The 19,251-nt window shown below is 42.8% G+C and overlaps 1 protein-coding gene across 4 annotated transcripts in view; it reads left to right on the top strand.

The window, feature by feature from the left end:
* Positions 1-302: 302 nt before the first annotated feature.
* The window catches only part of MET (MET proto-oncogene, receptor tyrosine kinase), a 99,847-nt gene continuing 80,898 nt past the window's right edge, over positions 303-19,251 (top strand). The window contains exon 1 of one of the 4 annotated variants that reach the window (XM_068169880.1): positions 303-426. Coding sequence is in view for 1 of the 4 variants with exons in the window: in XM_068169874.1 (XP_068025975.1) it covers positions 10,065-10,082 (18 nt within the window). In the remaining 3 variants the exon portion in view is untranslated. Of the gene's footprint in view, positions 427-585; positions 669-831; positions 863-10,054; positions 10,083-19,251 lie in introns of those variants that run through there. The other 3 variants (XM_068169878.1, XM_068169881.1, XM_068169874.1) reach the window with 3 other exon arrangements.

Here is a 19,251-nt window from a genome sequence, read left to right as displayed (position 1 = left end):
ACCCACTGGGTCTGGGAACGCCTGGGTACAGGATGAGGGTCACCAAGAGTGGCCGCGGAGGGTCCCCTCGTGGCTTTGCCCGTCTGAGAAGCAACAGCCATCCCTCCCGGCGAGGCGGTAGGGATGGGGGAAAGGAGGCATGAAGGGAAAGAAGGGATGGAAGGAGGGGAGAGGGAGGGAAGGAGGCGCTCCCTCCTTCCTTCCCCCCGCCGCACACCCGGGCTCCTGCGATGTGGTGAGTCACAGGCAGGTCAGGACCGCGCCGGAGGGGCGGAGGGAGCCGAGGGGACCGGCTGATTTACCGCTGGGAGCCGCCACCAGCGCGGCGAAGGAGCCGGAGGGAAGGGTGCGCGGAGCCGCCCCGCAGCCCAGGTGCCGGGCAGGAGGCCCCCACCCGCCGGGGCTCTCAGCCCCCGCCGTCCCCAGGTAGAGACGGCAGCAGAGGAGGCGAAGCCCGTGGGGACAGAGGGGACTGCAGGGAGGAAGAGAACAGGCAGAACGGCGCGGGATCGCGGAGGTGCGCGGACTGCGCCCCGCTCCGCTCCGCCCCGCCCATCCCGGGCTGGGCTGGGCTGCGCTGGGTGCCTAGGCGAGGACCGCGGGAGCCAGCCCGCCGGGGAGCAGCGCTCGCCCCTCCGGCGGCGGTTGCCGGCGCGCAGCCTGCTGCGGTAAGGACCGGCAACCGCGGGGAAGACGGGGCGAGACGGGGTACGCGGGGAGCGGGATGAGCCGCGAGCGGGAGAAGGACGGGGAGCGGCCCGGGTGTTGCGCTGTGCCGCGTTGTGCCCCGCCCGGGAACTTGGCAGGAGCTACCCTCCTCGGGGCAAGCAGTCTCCGCGCCGGGTGGGCGCCGCGGGGGCAGGTGAGCCGTGGTGTGGGGCCGCCGACACCGGGTTCACCCTGTGCCCGGCCGGGGTCCGCAGGGCGCCCAGAGTAGAGGACGCCCGCGAGGTCGCAGCCACAGGCAGGGCTCGGAGGGCTGCACAGGACAGGGCGGGCAGCGCTGCGAGCAGCGACCCCGCTGCGGGCTGCGCGCTGCGCGTGCTGCCTCCTCTCCCGCCCCTTTCCGCGCCACGGGCGCGGCAGGAGGGCGCAGCGCCGCGGAGCTGGCGGCAGCGGCTGGCGGCTGCTTGCGGCGGGGCTGACCCCGCAAAAGCCACGGGACGTTCCAACTCGGAAACGGTGGCTCCGAGGCGTGGGTTTGTGGTGACCAGTTCGTGCCTTTCGTGAGGCTGAGGTCTCGGGGTGAGCCTGCAGGATTCTCCAAGTTGAGGTTTTGTACTTCGTGGCTGTACGGTGTTCGCAGTCTTCCCTGAACTCATATTGTGGTTTGGTTGTTTTTTTTTTTTCTTTTTCATTTTTATTTCTTTTTCCCCCCATTTTTGAAAGGGAGGATTTGCTTTAAATGATAAATAATTCGCACCATATAATGGCATTCCACCGTTTCCGTGTCAGCATGAAATTAGGCAGTCTTTGGCTTTACAAACGCTAAGGGCACTCCTTAGGAATTGGAAGTTTCACACGTACGTCTTAAAATAGGAATTAATAATCGAGTAACAGTGATGTTTAACAAACTGTGCGTTTGTAACCTGTAGGAGGTTATTCAAGCTGCAATACAAGCTTTTCCCTAAGAACCTCTGCCATGTGTGGTAGTACATTTGCTTTCATCCTACAGGTGCCTTTTGCATTGTCCACCAGCAAAAAAAAAAAATGAAAAGAGAATGGTGCCTTTTTTCTTTTTATTTTTTTTTTCTTTGAGATCTGAGAGGTTTGGATTCATAATCAGGCAAGATAAAGTGTCTCACATGTTTCTTTAAGAGCTAGTTTAATATTTACAGATCACTCTGAAAGCAACAGCTAGCCTTTGGCAGGAGTTGCATGTTGAAAACAAAGTTAGAGAATGGCTGTATCACTTGTTCTTTGTGTGTTTTAATCCTTCTTCAACACTGTATGATTCTTTTTCTGTCTTCTAACACAAACTGAATCATTTTGGGAAATGATTACAAATATTTTGTGAAACATTCATCTCTCTATTTACAGAAAAGAGAGTCATCTTCTTTGCCTTTTCGGTGAGGAGGGAATGAATTGTCTATGCAGCTTTTGCCCCCCTGTTTCTTGGTTGTTTTTTGTTCTGTTCTCTAGATGATAACAACTGCTTAGCAGGTTTTTTACTGCTAAACTAAACTGCACATGTCGTATCTGGAGAGTTGTTTGTGAAGGTGTTCTTTGCTATGGGGACACAGCAGCACAGCCTATAGATGGATGGGAGTGGACTGAGTCAGGGCAAACCAGAGATTCAGTGAAGAGTTCATGAATGCAAAACTGCGTGGCAAATGTCCTCTCAGGACTGCCTTTCTTGTCCTGATTCCCCTGTGTTTATAGTTTTTTGGTGATGACCTGTAACCTCCTCCTGCTGGTCCAATGCAATTGAAGGAACCAACCCACCTAGTCTCATTCCTCTGTGATCTGCAAGTGGCTGCTCTGTATTTTTCAACTTGAAGAAGAAATTCAAAGTCTGCCTCCTTCCAGATCTGGCTTCTAGGACTCCAGAGAATAACTCCAGAGTGTGCAAGAGCAGCAAGCAGCCTTGCCCTCACAGCACCAAAGGGAACCAGTAATAACAAGGAATAATTTATTTATTTTTTTTGCACTGAGGGTGTTGAACTCCAACACAGATTGTCCAGGATGTGGGAGAAGCCCCAGCCCTGGAAACATTCAAAGTCAGGCTGGACAGGGCTCTGGGCAAGCTGGTCTAGTTGAAGATGTCCCTGCTTACTTCAGGGGGGTTGGATCTTTAAAGGTCCCATCCAACCTAAAGCATTCTGTGATGATGACAGCATGCTGCACTGAGGTAGCAAGAGGCAGAGCTGCAACACTGGGAGTCCCAGACCTCTGGGTGATCTGCTTTGTATCATGATTGCTTTGTGGTGGTGATATGTCTAGACTTTATTCACTTCAGGCAGAAAACAAATAGAGGTTCTGCACTTCCATGCATATTTGTGGAATATTTAGTGTAAGGGAAATTCTGCCTGGGCTCTCAGCACTACAGTAACATCTCAATTCTTGAATGAGATAGGGATAGAGAAACTGAATTTTATTCTCTGAAACTACAGGAACGTGAAGAGGGTTATAGGATCTGTTTGGTGCAAAAGAGAAGGATCAGGCTGCAGTGTTTAATACTTCAAACAGATTCTGGGTGGCAAACATGCCTTCATAGCTGGCACCTTTGTGTCCAAGTTTCCCACCTACCCATTGCTCTCTTGTTGGCTGGCCTTCAAGCCAGCGGCACAATTTCATGTTTCCTTAGGCTTACCTTAAGCCAAGCTATCAACCTGTGCATCTTGTTCACCATGGCCACAGCCTGTGCTTCTGCTTTGCACAAAAAAAAGGTTGCTGCTGATAATTAAACCCACACAACACATCACTGATGACTACGCCACATGGTCCTGTGCAGCATGCTGTCCCTGAGGAGGCAGGACCACAGCTCTGCAGAGGCCTCCATGGATGCCACCTCTGCCATAGCCAAGCCAGGAAGGTTTCTGTTGTTCTGCCCTTATAAAATGTCACGTTTTTCTTGGCAATAGTTTTAACAAATCCATATCTCATACATAGCGACTGATGGAAGCACGTTAGCAGAAGCCATTTTTAAATCAGTTTCCTTACCCAGGGGAAATGTAGTATAGACAGGGCCTTCAGGAAACGAATAATTAGGTGACCTTTTTCCCCCCAGAATATCAGGTCTGTTTTATGTAGAGCTGTTTGAAGTCTCACAAATTCTCATTACTCTCTAAATCTCTAACCTTGCCTTGTTTAAGATACCTTTTAGGAAATCAAATCAGTGTTTCAATCTAATTTCTAAAGGCATTCAAACACATGGTATGTGTGCTAACTTGTTTCCTCTAGCATTAACAAATGTAGCAAATTGCCAAGCTATTTGCCTTCGGGAAAACTATGGTGTTGTACAAGAAGATAAAGTATTTTTTCCTCAGATTTTAAAAACAAGAAATATAAAGGAGAGGTAAAGTTATCAGACTAAATTGGTCTGGGATACAACTCTTTTGAAGGAAACAGTGTTACCAAGTAGATTGCCCTCTTTTTTTGATCTGTCCTGAGACCTTTTAGTCTCGCTGTGATCTTTTTCAGTCACTTGCTGTGGCTGGATGATGACCAAATCCCCTTGGCTCAGATGGATGTTCCTTGAATTAGCTGTGATTCAGTACACTGAATATTAGAGTGGAAATCACAAGTGGCTATAAAGAATTTCAGGGATTTATAACCTTCAAATCTCAAGGGCTTGTAACCCTCAGATTTTAAGGAGAAACTGGGTAAGTAACCCAGCTGCAGGGTGCATGTGGTGCAAGCAGGTAGGTGGCGGATGCCCTGAAACCCCTCTCCTCCACCTCTCCTCCCAGCACGCTAGTCTCCAGGGAAGCAAATGCCTCAGAGCATTTCATTTTTCAAGTAGGTGTCAATAGCAAAATAGTTTCTCTAATGCTGAGTAGTTTAATAAGCTCTAGATACATAAACAGATCCCCCTTCTTTTGTGCATCCTACAGCTCCATGACAATCTCTTCTGCCTATCCCAATGAAGTTAACATACAATTATTCTTTTGTATGGAAGGCAGTGGAAGTGATTTCATTTGAATTCATGATAAATTTGGTTTCAAATGCATGCAAAAGGAAAATTGCTGCATGCTTTCAGAAGATTTTCATTTTGCTCAAGTGTTCACACCATGGCCATCACCATGGTATTTGATAGCTATCCGTTTTGTTGCGTACATTACAACTTTAACCTCTCTTTGAAGGGTCACACAGGCATATCTTTTTTTCCTGTAGTCACAGAGAAATAACAATTTCTATGTAAGTTGCTTTACTCTAACACAGCTCCTTAATTTTGATGTTTATCCAACTAAATGTTGTCAGGATGTTTTTGACATGTACGAGTATAATTTCTATGAAGGATCAGTGACCTAGCTTGATAAATATAAACAATCAGCAATGTAGCTACATATGTGACATTTATTGAAATTCATTCCTTGCCATGGAGCTACTTACTTTCAAAAATATTGAGAATAGTTAGAGATTTCAGCTGCAATTTGATTAAATCTACAGTTGTTACCATTTGCCTTCTGAAAATTGATTCCCTCTCCTCTTCATCCCCCAGCTTGACATGCTTATTGATTAAAAACTCTGCACTGGCCTAAACCAGCATATATTTGTTAGTGTTTGTATGCTTCCCGTGCAAGTTCAGACAGGCTTTAGATGGTGGAAGCTGACTCTGTTCCTAAGCTATTGGAAATGGTAAGGTTCTTTAGCGATTGTTTTAAACTATATGATGACACATCTTTGAACCCCATTGTACAAAAGAAAAATACCTTCTGACTGGAGAGAGGCTTCCTGTTTATATGTGTGTGTGTGCTGGAATTAAGCCTGTGTGTTGGCTGAGTATGGTTGTTGGGTTTGTTGGTTATTTTTAATTTTTTTTTTAATCCAAAATGGAAAGTCACCTCCAGGGTTTATTTTTTGGACATTTTTTGGACAGGATGCAGGTCTTTTATTTTCAAAATAGCATGGCTGTGGAGTTGATGATGAAGCATAGGGGCCTCTCAGTTACTCTTCTGGAAGCAGGCTCATTTAATTGAGGCAGCACATTTATAAAGACAGATAGACGTAGGCAATAAGTAATTAACTTTATTGACAATTTTCTACAGTGTAAGTTGTTCACTTCCCACACAGGAAGTCTTTGGCTTTAGGCAGATGTTCTTTCAGCATAAGGATATGAAATTTGCCAAAAGTTTAATTTATGTTATAAAATGTCCACTGTCATAGCTTTGATTATGACTGAAGAGAGTGCCTTAATCTTCTGATTCACTTTGCAAAAGAGCAAGGAGTAGCCCAAGTGGTAGCCTCCAGGTAAGAGCCTTACTGCAGGAGGATTGCATGCAGTACCTGAAGGCCTTTCAGCTGGGTAGACATGGGCAGATGACCAAATAGCAAATCATATATAATGCTTCTGCCTCAAGGTATCTGGGGTGATCTTGTAGTGTGCCTCTGCACCCCACATGCCATAGCTGAACCTACTTCAAGGGGGAGAGTTGATGTTACAAGAATCAAGACTGGGAGAAACCTGGACTAATGGACTGGTTATGTCAAGCATTTTTTAGGCCTGAGAGCCGCAAGGCTCCAGTGCGAGATGTCCATGTCCAGCCCCAGCTGTGCCAGGTGCTGCCCCTGCCCACATCTGGCAGAACATTGCCCTCCACTGAATTCCAGTCCCTCTGTTAGCCACCACAATGGCATGGACCTATAATACCCATCTCAAGCAACTTGTTTTATGTACCTTTTATACCTCCATTTGTGATCGTACTACTTGCCTGAAAGGAGTCACGAGCAAGACTGTGGCCTTGTGGTGTTCCCTAGGAGTTTTTTGACTCATTCTTCATGGACACTGGGTTAACTCTGCCTTTTCTTTTTTTTGTTTGCACATTCTTTACAAAATTGCTTTGTTCTCCTTCAACTTTAATACAAGCTTGAGATATCCTTTTCCACAGGAAATTTTTGTCATTTGTACTACTTGATAATTTCTGCAGGAATTGCTGTTTTTTGTTAAAAATTTTGTGGAAATAGAAATCCCTTCTGAGGATGTCTAATGTGCAGATGGAAGCAATTACTTTCTGCAGTCAGAATTCCAAATTTACTTGTTTTACCCTTATTTTTTACATATTTTGCTACTTATTCTTTAGTTTGTTTGAGCAGCATGCTGAAGTTCACTTTTCATTCTTCTTTTTTGTTCTTTCCCCCCATATTGAAAATGATTTATCTGGTATGGTTTCAAGCTTGGTAGCTGTCTTTTGTGCCATGTAAATTCCTAGAAGCATACATGTAGCACATGGCTACGGCAACCCCATGCAGAGCTACAGGCTGGGGTCGGAGTGGCTGGAGAGCTCCCAAACAGAGAAGGACCTGGGGGTGCTGATCGACAGCCACCTGAATAGGAGCCAGCAGTGTGCCCAGGTGGCCAGGAGGGCCAATGGCATCCTGGCCTGCATTAGGAATAGTGTGGCCAGCAGGAGCAGGGAGGTCATTGTGCCCCTGTACTCTGCTTTGGTTCGGCCGCACCTTGAGTACTGTGTCCAGTTCTGGGCCCCTCAGTTTAAGAAGGACATTGAGACACTTGAACATGTCCAGAGAAGGGCAAAAAGGCTGGGGAGAGGCCTTGAACACAAGCCCTATCAGGAGAGGCTGAGGGAGCTGGGATTGTTTAGCCTGGAGAAGAGGAGGCTCAGGGGTGACCTCATTGCCCTCTACAACTACCTGAAAGGTGGTTGTAGCCAGGAAGGGGTTGGCCTCTTCTCCCAGGCAACCAGCACCAGAACAAGGGGACACAGTCTCAAGCTGCTCCAGGGGAGGTTTAGACTCGAGATGAGGAAGAAGTTCTTCACCGAGCGAGTCATTCGTCATTGGAACGGGTTGCCCAGGGAGGTGGTTGAGTCATCGACCCTGGAGGCGTTCAAGAGGAGATTGGACGTGGCACTTGGTGCCATCACAGTATCACAGTATCACAGTATCACTTAGGTTGGAAAGGACCTCGAGGATCATCGAGTCCAACCTATCAACACAGACCCCATGACTAGACCATGGCACCAAGTGCCTCGAGGTCCTTTCCAACCTAAGTGATACTGTGATACTGTGATACTGTGATGTTTGGTTTCTGTGTTTTTTTTCATTGTTTTGCCTTCTTGCTGTTATAATGAATAAGGATACTTTTTTAATTGGTTTGCCCGAACAAAATCACCAAAATTTCAGAGATATTTATTAAGACATTGGGGGTTGCTTCTCCCTCCCTCATACCTCCACCATGGATGATCCTATGAGGATAAAAGAGCAACCCCAGCCTTTGACCAAATTCCTTAATCTATGGGTTGTTCCAAATACATGACTAGAATTTGTTTTGCCTCTATAGAAATGAAATAACTTCACAAGCCTAATCTGTCTTCAGATATCTGCTGGGCTAATTGAGGCTTGTTTTATTCTCTAAGACTGTTACACGATGAAAATTTTATTGGGCTTTCTGTTATGGCAATTACATATCCTTTTATCTGTTATATATCTCTGTATCTTTTATGGGTGTTATTATACCATTTTCATGTGTCTTCATGACATGTGTCTTCTCATCCAAAAATACCAGATTCTATTAGCTCAGAGAAAGCAGGAGAAAGTAGAGAGGCAGCTTTACTGAAGACAATGAAAGGTGTTGGTAGTTGAATTCATGTCAAAAGTTGATTAATTCCTCTTTCCTAATGTAATTGAAAATGTTAAATGATTTACTGGAGTTATATTCAGTTTTCCTGTCTACTTCTAGAAAGTGAGTACTAATTTTAAATGTTATATATTACTGTCCTGCAAAACCTTTGCTTAAACTCTTCAGGTTTATTGCTTTTGCTCTTTGGATTAGAGGCTAATACTTTTCCTGGGGAAAAGTGTTTCTTGTTAATATTCTGTATTTTATATCATTCTTACAAATACCCAAAGCTGCAGTAAAAACAAAAAGAAATAAAACCCCAACAGTCATCATATTAAAAATATTTTAAAGAGTAGGTAGATTGCAAACAGTATGGGACTCTTGTGAAGCAGTGAGCGCTGTGGGCCTCCATCTATCATTAAACACTTTTTACATCAGAGAATGTAATCCAAATTTCACTCTGAAAAATGTGCTTACCATCCATTCAAATCAGTGGGAAATGTTGTGCTTGTCTGAAGATATAATTTAGCCTGCAGTATATGATGAAAAACTTTATCCTAACTGTTGTTTAACCCTTCTGATGAGGAAAACTATGTCATCCACTTTGCTGTTGCCTTCCCATTTATATTCAACGACATCATGGTGCATGATAATGATTTTTATCCTTGTTTGTGTTTGCAGCACTTCCAAACAGTAAATGGGGGTGTTGCCCCAACCAGGGGGTAGAAGCCTTTAGTTAAACTCAGTAATGATAGGACTAGGGGGAATGGAATGAAGCTGGAGGTGGGGAGATTCAGGATGGATGTGAAGAGGAAGTTCTTCACCATGAGGGTGGTGAAGCCCTGGAATGGGTTGTCCAGGGAGGTGGTCGAGGCCCCGTCCCTGGAGGTGTTTAAGACCAGGCTGGATGAGGCTGTGGCCAGCCTGATCTAGTGTGGGGTGTCCCTGCCCATGGCAGGGGGGGTTGGAACTAGATGATCCTTGTGGTCCCTTCCAACCCTGACTGATACTATGATACTATGATATCTGGATACAAGCAAATTCCACCACCTTCAGTGGAAACTATGCAAGTGCTGGGAACAGCTAGAGGACCCATACTTGTACTATGGCCTTTTTTCCCCTGCTTTGCTTTGCTTTGTTTTCCTTTTGTCCCAGTATTTAGTGTTTATTAAGTATATCCCAGTCAGCATCTGCATTTCCCAAATGTCTGTTTTTCCTGATATTGCAAACACCAGCCTTACATACAAATCAGCAGATAACATGGCACAGTGGCAACATTTCACTCTGTTCTTTTGCCTTCTTAAAGGATTAAATATCTCCTTGTCTATGGATGTCTTTTCTTGTGACAGTCTCCTTATCTTGTCAGGCCTCCACCTTGGCTTGTCAGTCACACTTCTACATTGGGAATACCCTGTTGAATCTGTCCAGCATGGGAACCTTACTTTAAGATTTTGAACTGTGAAACTTAACATCAATTCTGTTCTTGCTTGAGAAATGCAATGTATTTAAAGCCCCATTTCATTTTATCTTCTGTTACATCCAAATGAATTCCGTTACTATTTTTTCTATCAAATTCTGTTGGATTTTTGTCTGTGTTATATCCCGACATTGAGTCTACAAAAGAGATGAACTGCAAGGCATGTCCATTCGTGAGAAAGAGATGAGTCCCTCCCTCTCCTTGTTATAATCAGAAAGACCTGACCAGCAGTGGTTATCTTTTTCTTTTTTTTTTCCTTTTTTTTTTTTCCTCCTGGATAATTACAGCAGGGCACATGAGAGGAGTACCTCTAAATGCAGAGCATGCTAACAGAAGTTGGGAAAGATGACAGCCAGATGGGAGGTAGGTAAAGTCAGCATAGAGTGCATGAAATCACAAAAAACATTAATGACCTTTTAATTGGAGAACTGAATCTCATGGTTTTCTGCAGGGATAAGAAAAGGAAAACACTGTGCATGGTCATTATCAGTCAGAAGGACTGTTCGCCAGTTCTCTGGTGTTTTCATTCCTTCTGAAAACACATTTACAAAAATAAATGTGTGTTTGTTCTTCTTCAGATGCAAGCTACCATGATAAAATCAGCTGGGGCAGAGCTCTGAGACATCTTTGCAGCTTCCTGAAAATTGATGCATGGGTTTTTTTTGGTTTGTGTGGTGGGATGAAGTTTTCCCCCCAGTATTAGCTTTTGCCAGACCAACTCAGAAGCAAATGAAGCTGTATTTACAAGCAAAAACTACACTCTACAATGGAATGCAATAAATGTGTACAAAATACACAGTATTTACCATGTTATAGAGATATTTACCATTAGTAAACAACACAAAATCTCCCCTGGCCAAGAGACCAGGGAAGCCATTCCATTGCCCCCCCACCCCCTGTCCCCAGAGAGAAAGGAGCAGAGAGAGAGAGAAGCAGTGGGTTAGACTTAGCCAAGGTCAGCCAGAGCACGCAGATTTTCTCTCCCGAGTAAAGCAAAACAACTGAGATCAGAAGAGAAGAGAAAAAAAGGGAAGCATTGTCATGGTGCAGCTCCTCTTCATTTCAGATATTTACCCAATTAATTTATTTAGAATAATCTTTCATTTTCCTTTTTACACCCATTAGTGATTTATTTACATTTTTCTACTTTTCTTCTCAAGACCTGTAACTAAATTCTAAGCCTAAAACCACCACAGTTTGTTTTCAGACTGAGAGGTTTTCATACAACATGCTTTGGAAAAACTCCTTTTATGCAAATAATACCACACTTCTCTTGTAAACTAAACAGAAGCTGGGCCAACCTCTGCCTGCAGATAAGTGCTCACGGCTTCCAAAGTTCCCCTCACTGTACCGGGAGGCCTTCCTGCTTATCTGAGGACAGTGTGCGCCTGAAATCCCTGCAGGGCACAAAAATAAGGTAACAACCAGTGAATTGTTTTCGTAGTACAAAAAGCCTTTCAGGAAGCAGCAAGAAGCAATAAGAGGTGGCCAAAGAATAAGAAAGTGCCCCTTTCCTTTCTAGAAAAGGCAAATTTGGAGGTAGTTTATTTACAGAGACCTCTATCACATACTATTAATAGGGGTAAAAGGCAATCAATCAAATATTTGACTAGGGAAGGTTTATAGGGATTTCAAAGACTTATGAAAAGATAATGCTTGTGTCCATTAGCTAGTTACTTGGAAATGCAGTGCAAGTTAATTCAGTCTTTCTTGAAAGACTAATGATTACCTTCATTAACAATATATAAGAATTTTAAAGATTCGCTCTTCTGCACCTATCATCCCTGTTAAACTATCCCTTGTACCACTCAGTACTTACCTTGTATCATCTATTGCTCATTTTAAATGAGCTAATACTGAGATTCTGTCATGTCAACAGATCTTCTGTCTTTCAGCCTGGTTTAAGAACCCCATTTTCTAGTCCTTAGTCAGCTCAGCTATCACCAGAATCAATGAGAATATTGTTTGCATGAAAACTGTGGAGTCAAGTTTTGGAAAAGGTGGCAGCTTCACAGTAAAGGAATGTAACAATCCTGACAAATATTTGGTCCAAAGCCAGGGCTATGTGTAAAGGTCCATGTGCATAAGAGTTTAGATCTGTCCCATCATCATCCCCAACAGCTATATATATTCAGATTTAAATTGCTCAAGTGAGTAATTATTAATCACATAACTAGTCTATTTTTTATCTGCATATGACATACATGATATTAAGAAGCAATATGGTATACTTTGAATATTTTAAGTAGAAGCTGGGATGCATAAGAAAATGTTCTTGTTAAATGACAGTGACCTTTCTTCAGAGTCCAAAGTATTGAATTTGGTGGTATCAACTACTTAAAATAGTTCAGGAGTAATTGTAATATAAAGTCCTAAATTAAAAGCATACATTAACTGACTTTTCCAGTTTTACCACTGTCTTTACCTTTGGATAAGCAGATCAAGCTTAAAATTATGGATAAGATCCAGAGTGGTTACTTTGGCATCTCGAATGGGGTTTAGAGTGAGTTTAGGGCATAACTCCAAGAAGGGGATCCGGAAAGCTAACACTCATGGGCCACAAAGCTCTCAGGTGCTTAGATTAATCAGCATCTGCACTTTATGATGAATATGCCCTGGATCTCACCTGAGCTCCACAGGAGATGAAATCACGTGGACCAATATGAGGCCCTCAGTCCTGGCTGAGTTACAGCTCCTAGCAAAGCTCATTTGCAGTCCCCAGACAGCATGGAGCCAGGCACTGCAGACAGGTCCAGCTGCTGACAGGTGACCTCCAGTCCAATACTCAATTCCCTCTCTTCTTCCTAGTGCACTCAACTCTGGAGTGTGAGGAACACTTTGTTTAGGAGGATTTACATACATGCCCTCAACTGTCTGCATGTGCCTTGTGGGACAGGAGAAGGACAGCGAAAAATGGCTTTCAGGGTGGGGTGCTGCATCTCTCACAGCAGAAGGGCAGGAGAGTCCAGACAAGGGCTGCCTGCACCTAGGGAAGGATAGGGGGGTGAAGAAGGGCGGAGCTGAGTCCTAGTCCCAGGTTTAGGCCTTTGGCCAACCTGCTCATGCAGGGATGAAGACTACTGCTTTAAATCATCCCCTTTATATTAGGCATGGCCCTGCAGCTCAGCAATGCTGTGCTAGGCCTGTTGTAATACTGACACTGTGCCCTTCATAATTCAGAGGTGTTGTGTAGGAATGAGCAAATTTATCCTGTCACCCATATGAAAAAGGTAAATATTCTGAAGTTTGGGAACATCCTCTTTGCTCATCTCACAAACTCCTTGAACCTGGTTCCATATTTCCAAAGGAGACACTCTAGGGTCTAAACAAGTCCAAAATCTGGTACTAGGCCCTGTATAAATGAGAACATCTGAGAATCGCAGCTGAACATTTTAAGCTCCCCATTTCTTCTCAAAATGAGGGAAAGGGACAGGCTAAAAGAAAATAAATGAAGAAGGTGAAATATCCATTCAGAAAAAAAGCACTCTGACAGCTCATCCATCCCTGTACACCTTCAAACTACTGAGCTTCTCAGCATCTTCTGAAGGTCAGCACAGTAGTTCCGAATAAAAGCTGTGGCTGACGGACTCTCGCTAAGGGACATCTGCCAAAAAACAGGAGCTGAGGCTGCTCCAGATCAGCCACTCTGCTGATTGCAGCTGTGACACTGTTGCCTCTGGTGAGAGCCAGGATGTCAGATAGGCTGGTCCCAGGCCGTTTCGGGATTTATGAACACCAATATCGTAAAGTCCTTGGAAGGAGATCATGAATCACAGGTTCACAGCAAGGCAGCAGTCATGCCAATGAGCTATCATTAACTCAGTTTCTAAACTGAGTGAAAGTAGGGCATCAGTTAAAGTGCATTGCAATAACATCAACTTGCAGTGACAAAAGCGAGGTCAGCATTAAAAAGAAAAGGTCATAACCTCCTAACCAAACACAGATGCGAAATGAACACTATCCTTGACATTGCTCCTGTTTGATTATCAAAAAGCTGCTATGAACCTAAGTAGACCATCAGGTTATTAACTTTGGTATGAGATAAAGGATGTGTTCTGCTAAGCTAAGGCATAAATATAGGCTCCATTACTTTCACTAGCTGTTTTACAAACAGCCAATTCTGTTTTATTTGTAGCTGATCTGAAGGTTTGCACCACATTTTCACTTGGGGAAAAGACCACCAAGTTAGACTTACAAAGGCAATTTGGTGGGGTAGTTATCTCAAACACAGTGTTACATGATTATGGGTGTACTACTTGTGGAGCCACCTTGGGCCTCTAATGAGTTCAATTTACTTTCCAGCACTAAATGTAATACACGTGGACAAATCACACCTTCATCCCAATGGATTATGTAAGGCCAAACCAGTTCAGCAACCACACAAAAGTTCCTAGATGCAAGAAGGGGGCTTGGTGGCAGCCTAAAGACATTTGTGCAGTGCTAGCACAGGTCCACAAGCAGAGCTTTTTCCCCATAAAGGAGAGCTGATGGTCTTATTTCAGCCCTTAGGCAAGCTCTCCAAATCTTGCTCTTACAGATGTGCTGATCTTGCTTGGACCCTGCACAAAATTTGATCTTGACATCTTGGCTTGACTATGTATCAAGCAAGGCACCAGCAGCCTATTGGAAATCCTTGACCCTAGGTTTTGTCACTAATTTGCCTCGTGGGTTTTGGAGACACATTGACTGAGAAGGGTGAAGTCATGGCACCCAGTGGCATGCTTTATGTGTGCCTGTGGAGCAGAAAAGCTGTTGCCTGACACCATTCTGCCAGTTCTTTCAGAGAAAAGAACACCCAGAACAAATTATTTTGCTTGGTATCCTAGGTATTTGTACCACACCTTGGAAGAATTCGGGGACTGGTTGGGTTTTGGATGCTGTCATTATTATATTCATTATGTTTACTATGACATCAAAAGAAAACTTGATAATTTAGTGTGCATGTAGCTCTTTTGGTACAGTTCTCATAATGGACTTTATCATCACTATCTATTGACGTATGGCTATGAAGAGTTATTGTCTCAGAGTCTCCTAAGAACCATTAGCACCCAATGACAATTAAACTGCAGGAAATGCCCTGCGTCAAGATCATTCATAATTGCTGTTACAACACTTAGATCAAATCTGTATGCTGTCTTTGTTACTCATGGCTATCTGCCTTTTAATCTTTTTAATTTTATGACCCATGCCATTCCTTTAATTATCACAGTATGGAAGGCTGTTAGCCTTACAAGACAGGAAAAGTTTCCAAAATCTGCTTTGCATTTCATTACAAGAATTCAGGTAGATAGATGTTATAACCATAAAGCATAAAGTAGAAAATCTAAATAAGTGCTGAGAGTAGCTAAGGGAATTGAACTTAAAGAGTGCTTGCAGCCAAGTTGGCCAGCTTGGCTCTCTACAAAAGGAGGAACAACATTCCAAGGAAATTACACTGTCCCCGTTCTCTACAGACAACCACAAAATGCTCAGACTCATGCAAAAAGACGTTGATCAACAGTATTGACTCAGAAATACAAAAAACCTGCTTTCTCCTACTGTAAGGTAGTTTGATCACACACAAAAAAGCTTTGCTTCTTTACCTAGGCTTGTGTGCTTTCATCAGAGAACCAGGTCACATGTCTGTCCTTATCTCATCTGGCTAGAGCAAATAAAGGTCTTTGCAGTGAAAATACTTTAAGAGTTGAATTAGTCTGTCCAAACATGTGAAAAATTTGGAGTGAAACCCAAATATCTCTGCATTCACTCACCTGAAATAGAAGACCAATATTACACTGTGTTGTTGGTCATGATGTACAATAGGAAACATATTGTTAATTTACCTGGCCCAGCTCCTTTTCTACTTGTAGTGAACACTTGGACCAAGTAAGATGTTCACATGTCAGTTGTCAGGCTGAATTATCCACTGCAGATACCAAGCTTACACCTGTGATAGAACTGGATTTATTTATATTCTTTTTAATAGCAGTGTAGGGAAGAGCCACAACAGTATCACAGGTATTTTCTTACTGAAGCTCTACAATTCCTGACTTGCATTTCAGATGAATGGAGTGGATCAACAGTGTTGTGTTGTTCAAAGTTTACTTTCTTTTTCCTGCTATCACTAAACAGTAAAACAATTCTTTAAAAAATCTTCTTATGCATCCAGATGTGGAAAGAAGTCCTTCTGTACTTAAAGATCAAAATCCATCTGGAAACACAAGCTTGACAAAGAATGAAGGACCTACCTTATCATGGGTACTTCCCCCCTGTTTTTCACTTATTCTTTGTATATTTTGAATCTATTTTCTAGTTTCTGCTCTTTGTGAAATTGACTCCTCAGCTTTTAGAATGAGTGCCACTTCCTCACATAAGAAATTTCACTGAATCACAGCAAATGCTGTATACCACCTCTTAAACTGGTCTTTTTGAACAATATATAGCTCTTCATCTTCATCAGTGTTTGCCAAGGTTCATTACAAAAGAACCTGGAGTGCTGTTGTAGCCCACAAAAAAAGATTTATTATATAAATCCAATTGTACTGCAGACCTGAGTTGGCTTTAGGATGTTAAATTTGAAGCTTAAGTTTCAAAGAATATGCTCTAAATGTTATTGCACTGCCTACCAAAAAAAAAATCAAAATTATTTTAAGAATAATACTTTCCCTACAGCAAAGGATTGATTAGTGTTCTTGCATTTTAATGCCTGTTGGAAATAAACCTGGCAGACAATGAAAATGCTTCTGTTGCTAGCTCTTGTGAATTACAACGGCCTATTAGACCCACTAACAATATATATTTAAAAGTATGTTTTATGCAGGGAGAATTTAGATTCATGTGTGTGTGTGTTTGAATGTTGTAAGAAAAGGCATAGAGATCAATCAATCACACTAATAAAAGCCATTTCTTTTGATACACTCAATTGCACTGATATATAGAGGTAATAGTTGACCACCAGTTCCTCACCATCAGCCATCTTCAAGCACACACACCACTTGGACTACCACAGAAACCTCCCAGCTCTGTTGTGAATGAGTTGGATTGGTTGATGGGTTGGACACGATGATCTTGAAGGTCTCTTCCAACCTGGTTTGGTTTATTCTATTTTATTCTATTCTAATTTATGACCTAAATCACCACTACTAAGTCTTGTGATTCTATGCACTAGGCAAGTGCACCATATTAGTGTACATACCACACTGCAGAAAAATTATGTTTCCATCCTAGTCAGGATGAGAAATCTAAACTAGAGCTGAAATAGTGCTGAAGACAAAGGAACTTGGATTTTAACTCAAATTAGCCATTTGAAGTCAACTCAGAGGTCACTTGTATGCTCATTGATGACTTACTCTTTTGATTTCCTTGTTCTGGGCAGTCTGATCTAGTTGGAGGTGTCCCAGCTCACTGCAGGGAGTTTGGACAAGATGACCTTTGAGAATCCTTTCCAATCTCATGCAGTCTGTGAATCTGTTCTCTGTTATTTTAACACAAGGTAGCTAATTTGGGTTAGCAATTCTGGCTGAAAGACATGTTTTGAAAAATAAGTTAACCTCAATACATGGTTTGCATATAACCAATCCTATCTAGAGGTGCAATCAGTAGAAAATTCTGATGAAGACATGTTTGCCATGGTCTTTGTTGAAGCTGACGGTAGTGCCGTGACAGATTTGCAACACCAGATTAAAGTTGGATGGATGGAGCTGTTGTCATCTGCCCTCTCATTTGCCCTGTCCTGTTAAATGATGCTGTTGTCTCCATGGCAGGGCCTCTGATCCATAGGGAATTAGGTCCTGAACTGGCAGACTTCCATCCAGGATAGCAAAGCAAATGGAACCTTGAGGAGCTGTAATCACTAGGGTTATCCTATATATGTTTGCCAACACAAGTCTGTCAGTGCCCAAACTAACAAAATGTACTAACCCACTGAAAAAATATAAAAGTATACTACCAAATATTTCCTTAAAGAGAGGAAAAGGCTAGCATTTGATACTGACAGACTTTCTGATGTAGGAATTAACATGTCTCTGCTGTTACCTAACCTGAAATTACCTATCTAAGGACTGAAAGTATTGCAGTACAAACACACTTTACATGGGACGTGCAGAACTGTCATTTCCTTTTCTGTAACAAAGCAAGGGAAAATGAGATGCACCAAACAACCTACAAAATGCTTTCGTATCACTGTGTTGTCTTAGCTTGTGCAGATCCTCAGGAGTCCTTTGTGCTCAGAGTTGAATGGGAGTCAAGTCGTTGAAATGAGGGCTAGGAAAACAAGCATGACTATGTTTTCTGGCTTCCTTGCACATGACAGCTTGAACATTATTCCACAATAAGGCCAGGCCTGACTTCTCAGTATGGTGGCAAACAGTGGAAAGGAGAGACATGATATTCAATATTTACAAATTATCACTCAGGCCATAATTAGGGAGAATGAAACTTGTAGGAAGAAGATTGCCATTGGAAAGCTCTTAATGGTACACAAACACTCAAGACCAAGCCTGGTGGGAAGCATCAGCCATAGCAGTTGAGATTGCCAAGCATGCTGATATGACACATCATTACTAGCCACTTGCAGTGGTTGACCAAAATCCACTTTCTCATCAGTTATACAAGCTACTGTCTGCTGAGGGGTGGAAAAAATGAGCACATCATGACACAGGCTTTGAAAATATCACTTAGAAAAAGGAATAATCCATCTACAGTTATTGCTTGCTGATAGTTATTACAGGCTAAAGCTTACAAGTCTTCTGTAGACACATGAAAGACACACTGACACACAAGTCATGGGGAGGTCACAAAAGAGTGACTGTCATCCATCATTCAAACCAAGTAAAGAAACAAAGAGATTACTTGTTTTCCTTCTGCAAGTGATAGAGAGCAGCTAGTTCTTTGTACTCAAAAAGTGTATCTATAGCCTAAGTATTTTAGTTCTAATTCAACAAAATGGTTTAAGTGCTGAAATCACATTTGAGTATGTGCTAATAACTGTGACTATTGGATTTTGAAGAGTGGTGGGACTGAATTTTTAATTCTTCAAAGTTTTCCTGCTCTTCAGGATGTATTCAAATTAAGCATGTTTGCAATGACCTGGTCTGGAGGTCGCAAAAAAAGCAGTTCTGTGCTGCAGCTTGCAGCAGTGGAATAGAGAAAGACCCTGTGTCAGAGCAGATAAAGCAGGCACTGAATGTCACAGGAGTCTCACTGAGGAACAGCAGAGTATATGAGGTGTACAGACTGAGACAAAACAAATACCTTAAAAAAAGGAGTTGCACATTGTACCCTTCACATAACTCTTAAGCCTTCTCTGTTATAAATGCCTTGCAGTAGAGTATGTGCCTTCTGATTTCAGGCACGATGAGGAAAGTGTCCTGAAAACATGCATTGTTGGCAACCAACTTGCCTAGAGGTGCCCATAAATCTGAGCCTGAGCTTCCCACCAGTCAAAATCAGCAGATTTCTTTCTGAGAGGATGCTTAAAACACCTCAAACACATATAAAAGAACACAAAATGAAGCTCAAAAATGAAAGCAAAGATGCCTTGGTCTTCATTTGT

This window comes from Melanerpes formicivorus, unplaced genomic scaffold (assembly GCF_026170545.1).
Source record: "Melanerpes formicivorus ecotype bairdi unplaced genomic scaffold, bMelFor1.0.p_v2 SCAF_3, whole genome shotgun sequence".
NCBI lineage: Eukaryota > Metazoa > Chordata > Aves > Piciformes > Picidae > Melanerpes > Melanerpes formicivorus.
Note: the sequence above shows the minus strand (reverse complement) of the source record. Positions and strands in the feature narration are given on the sequence as shown.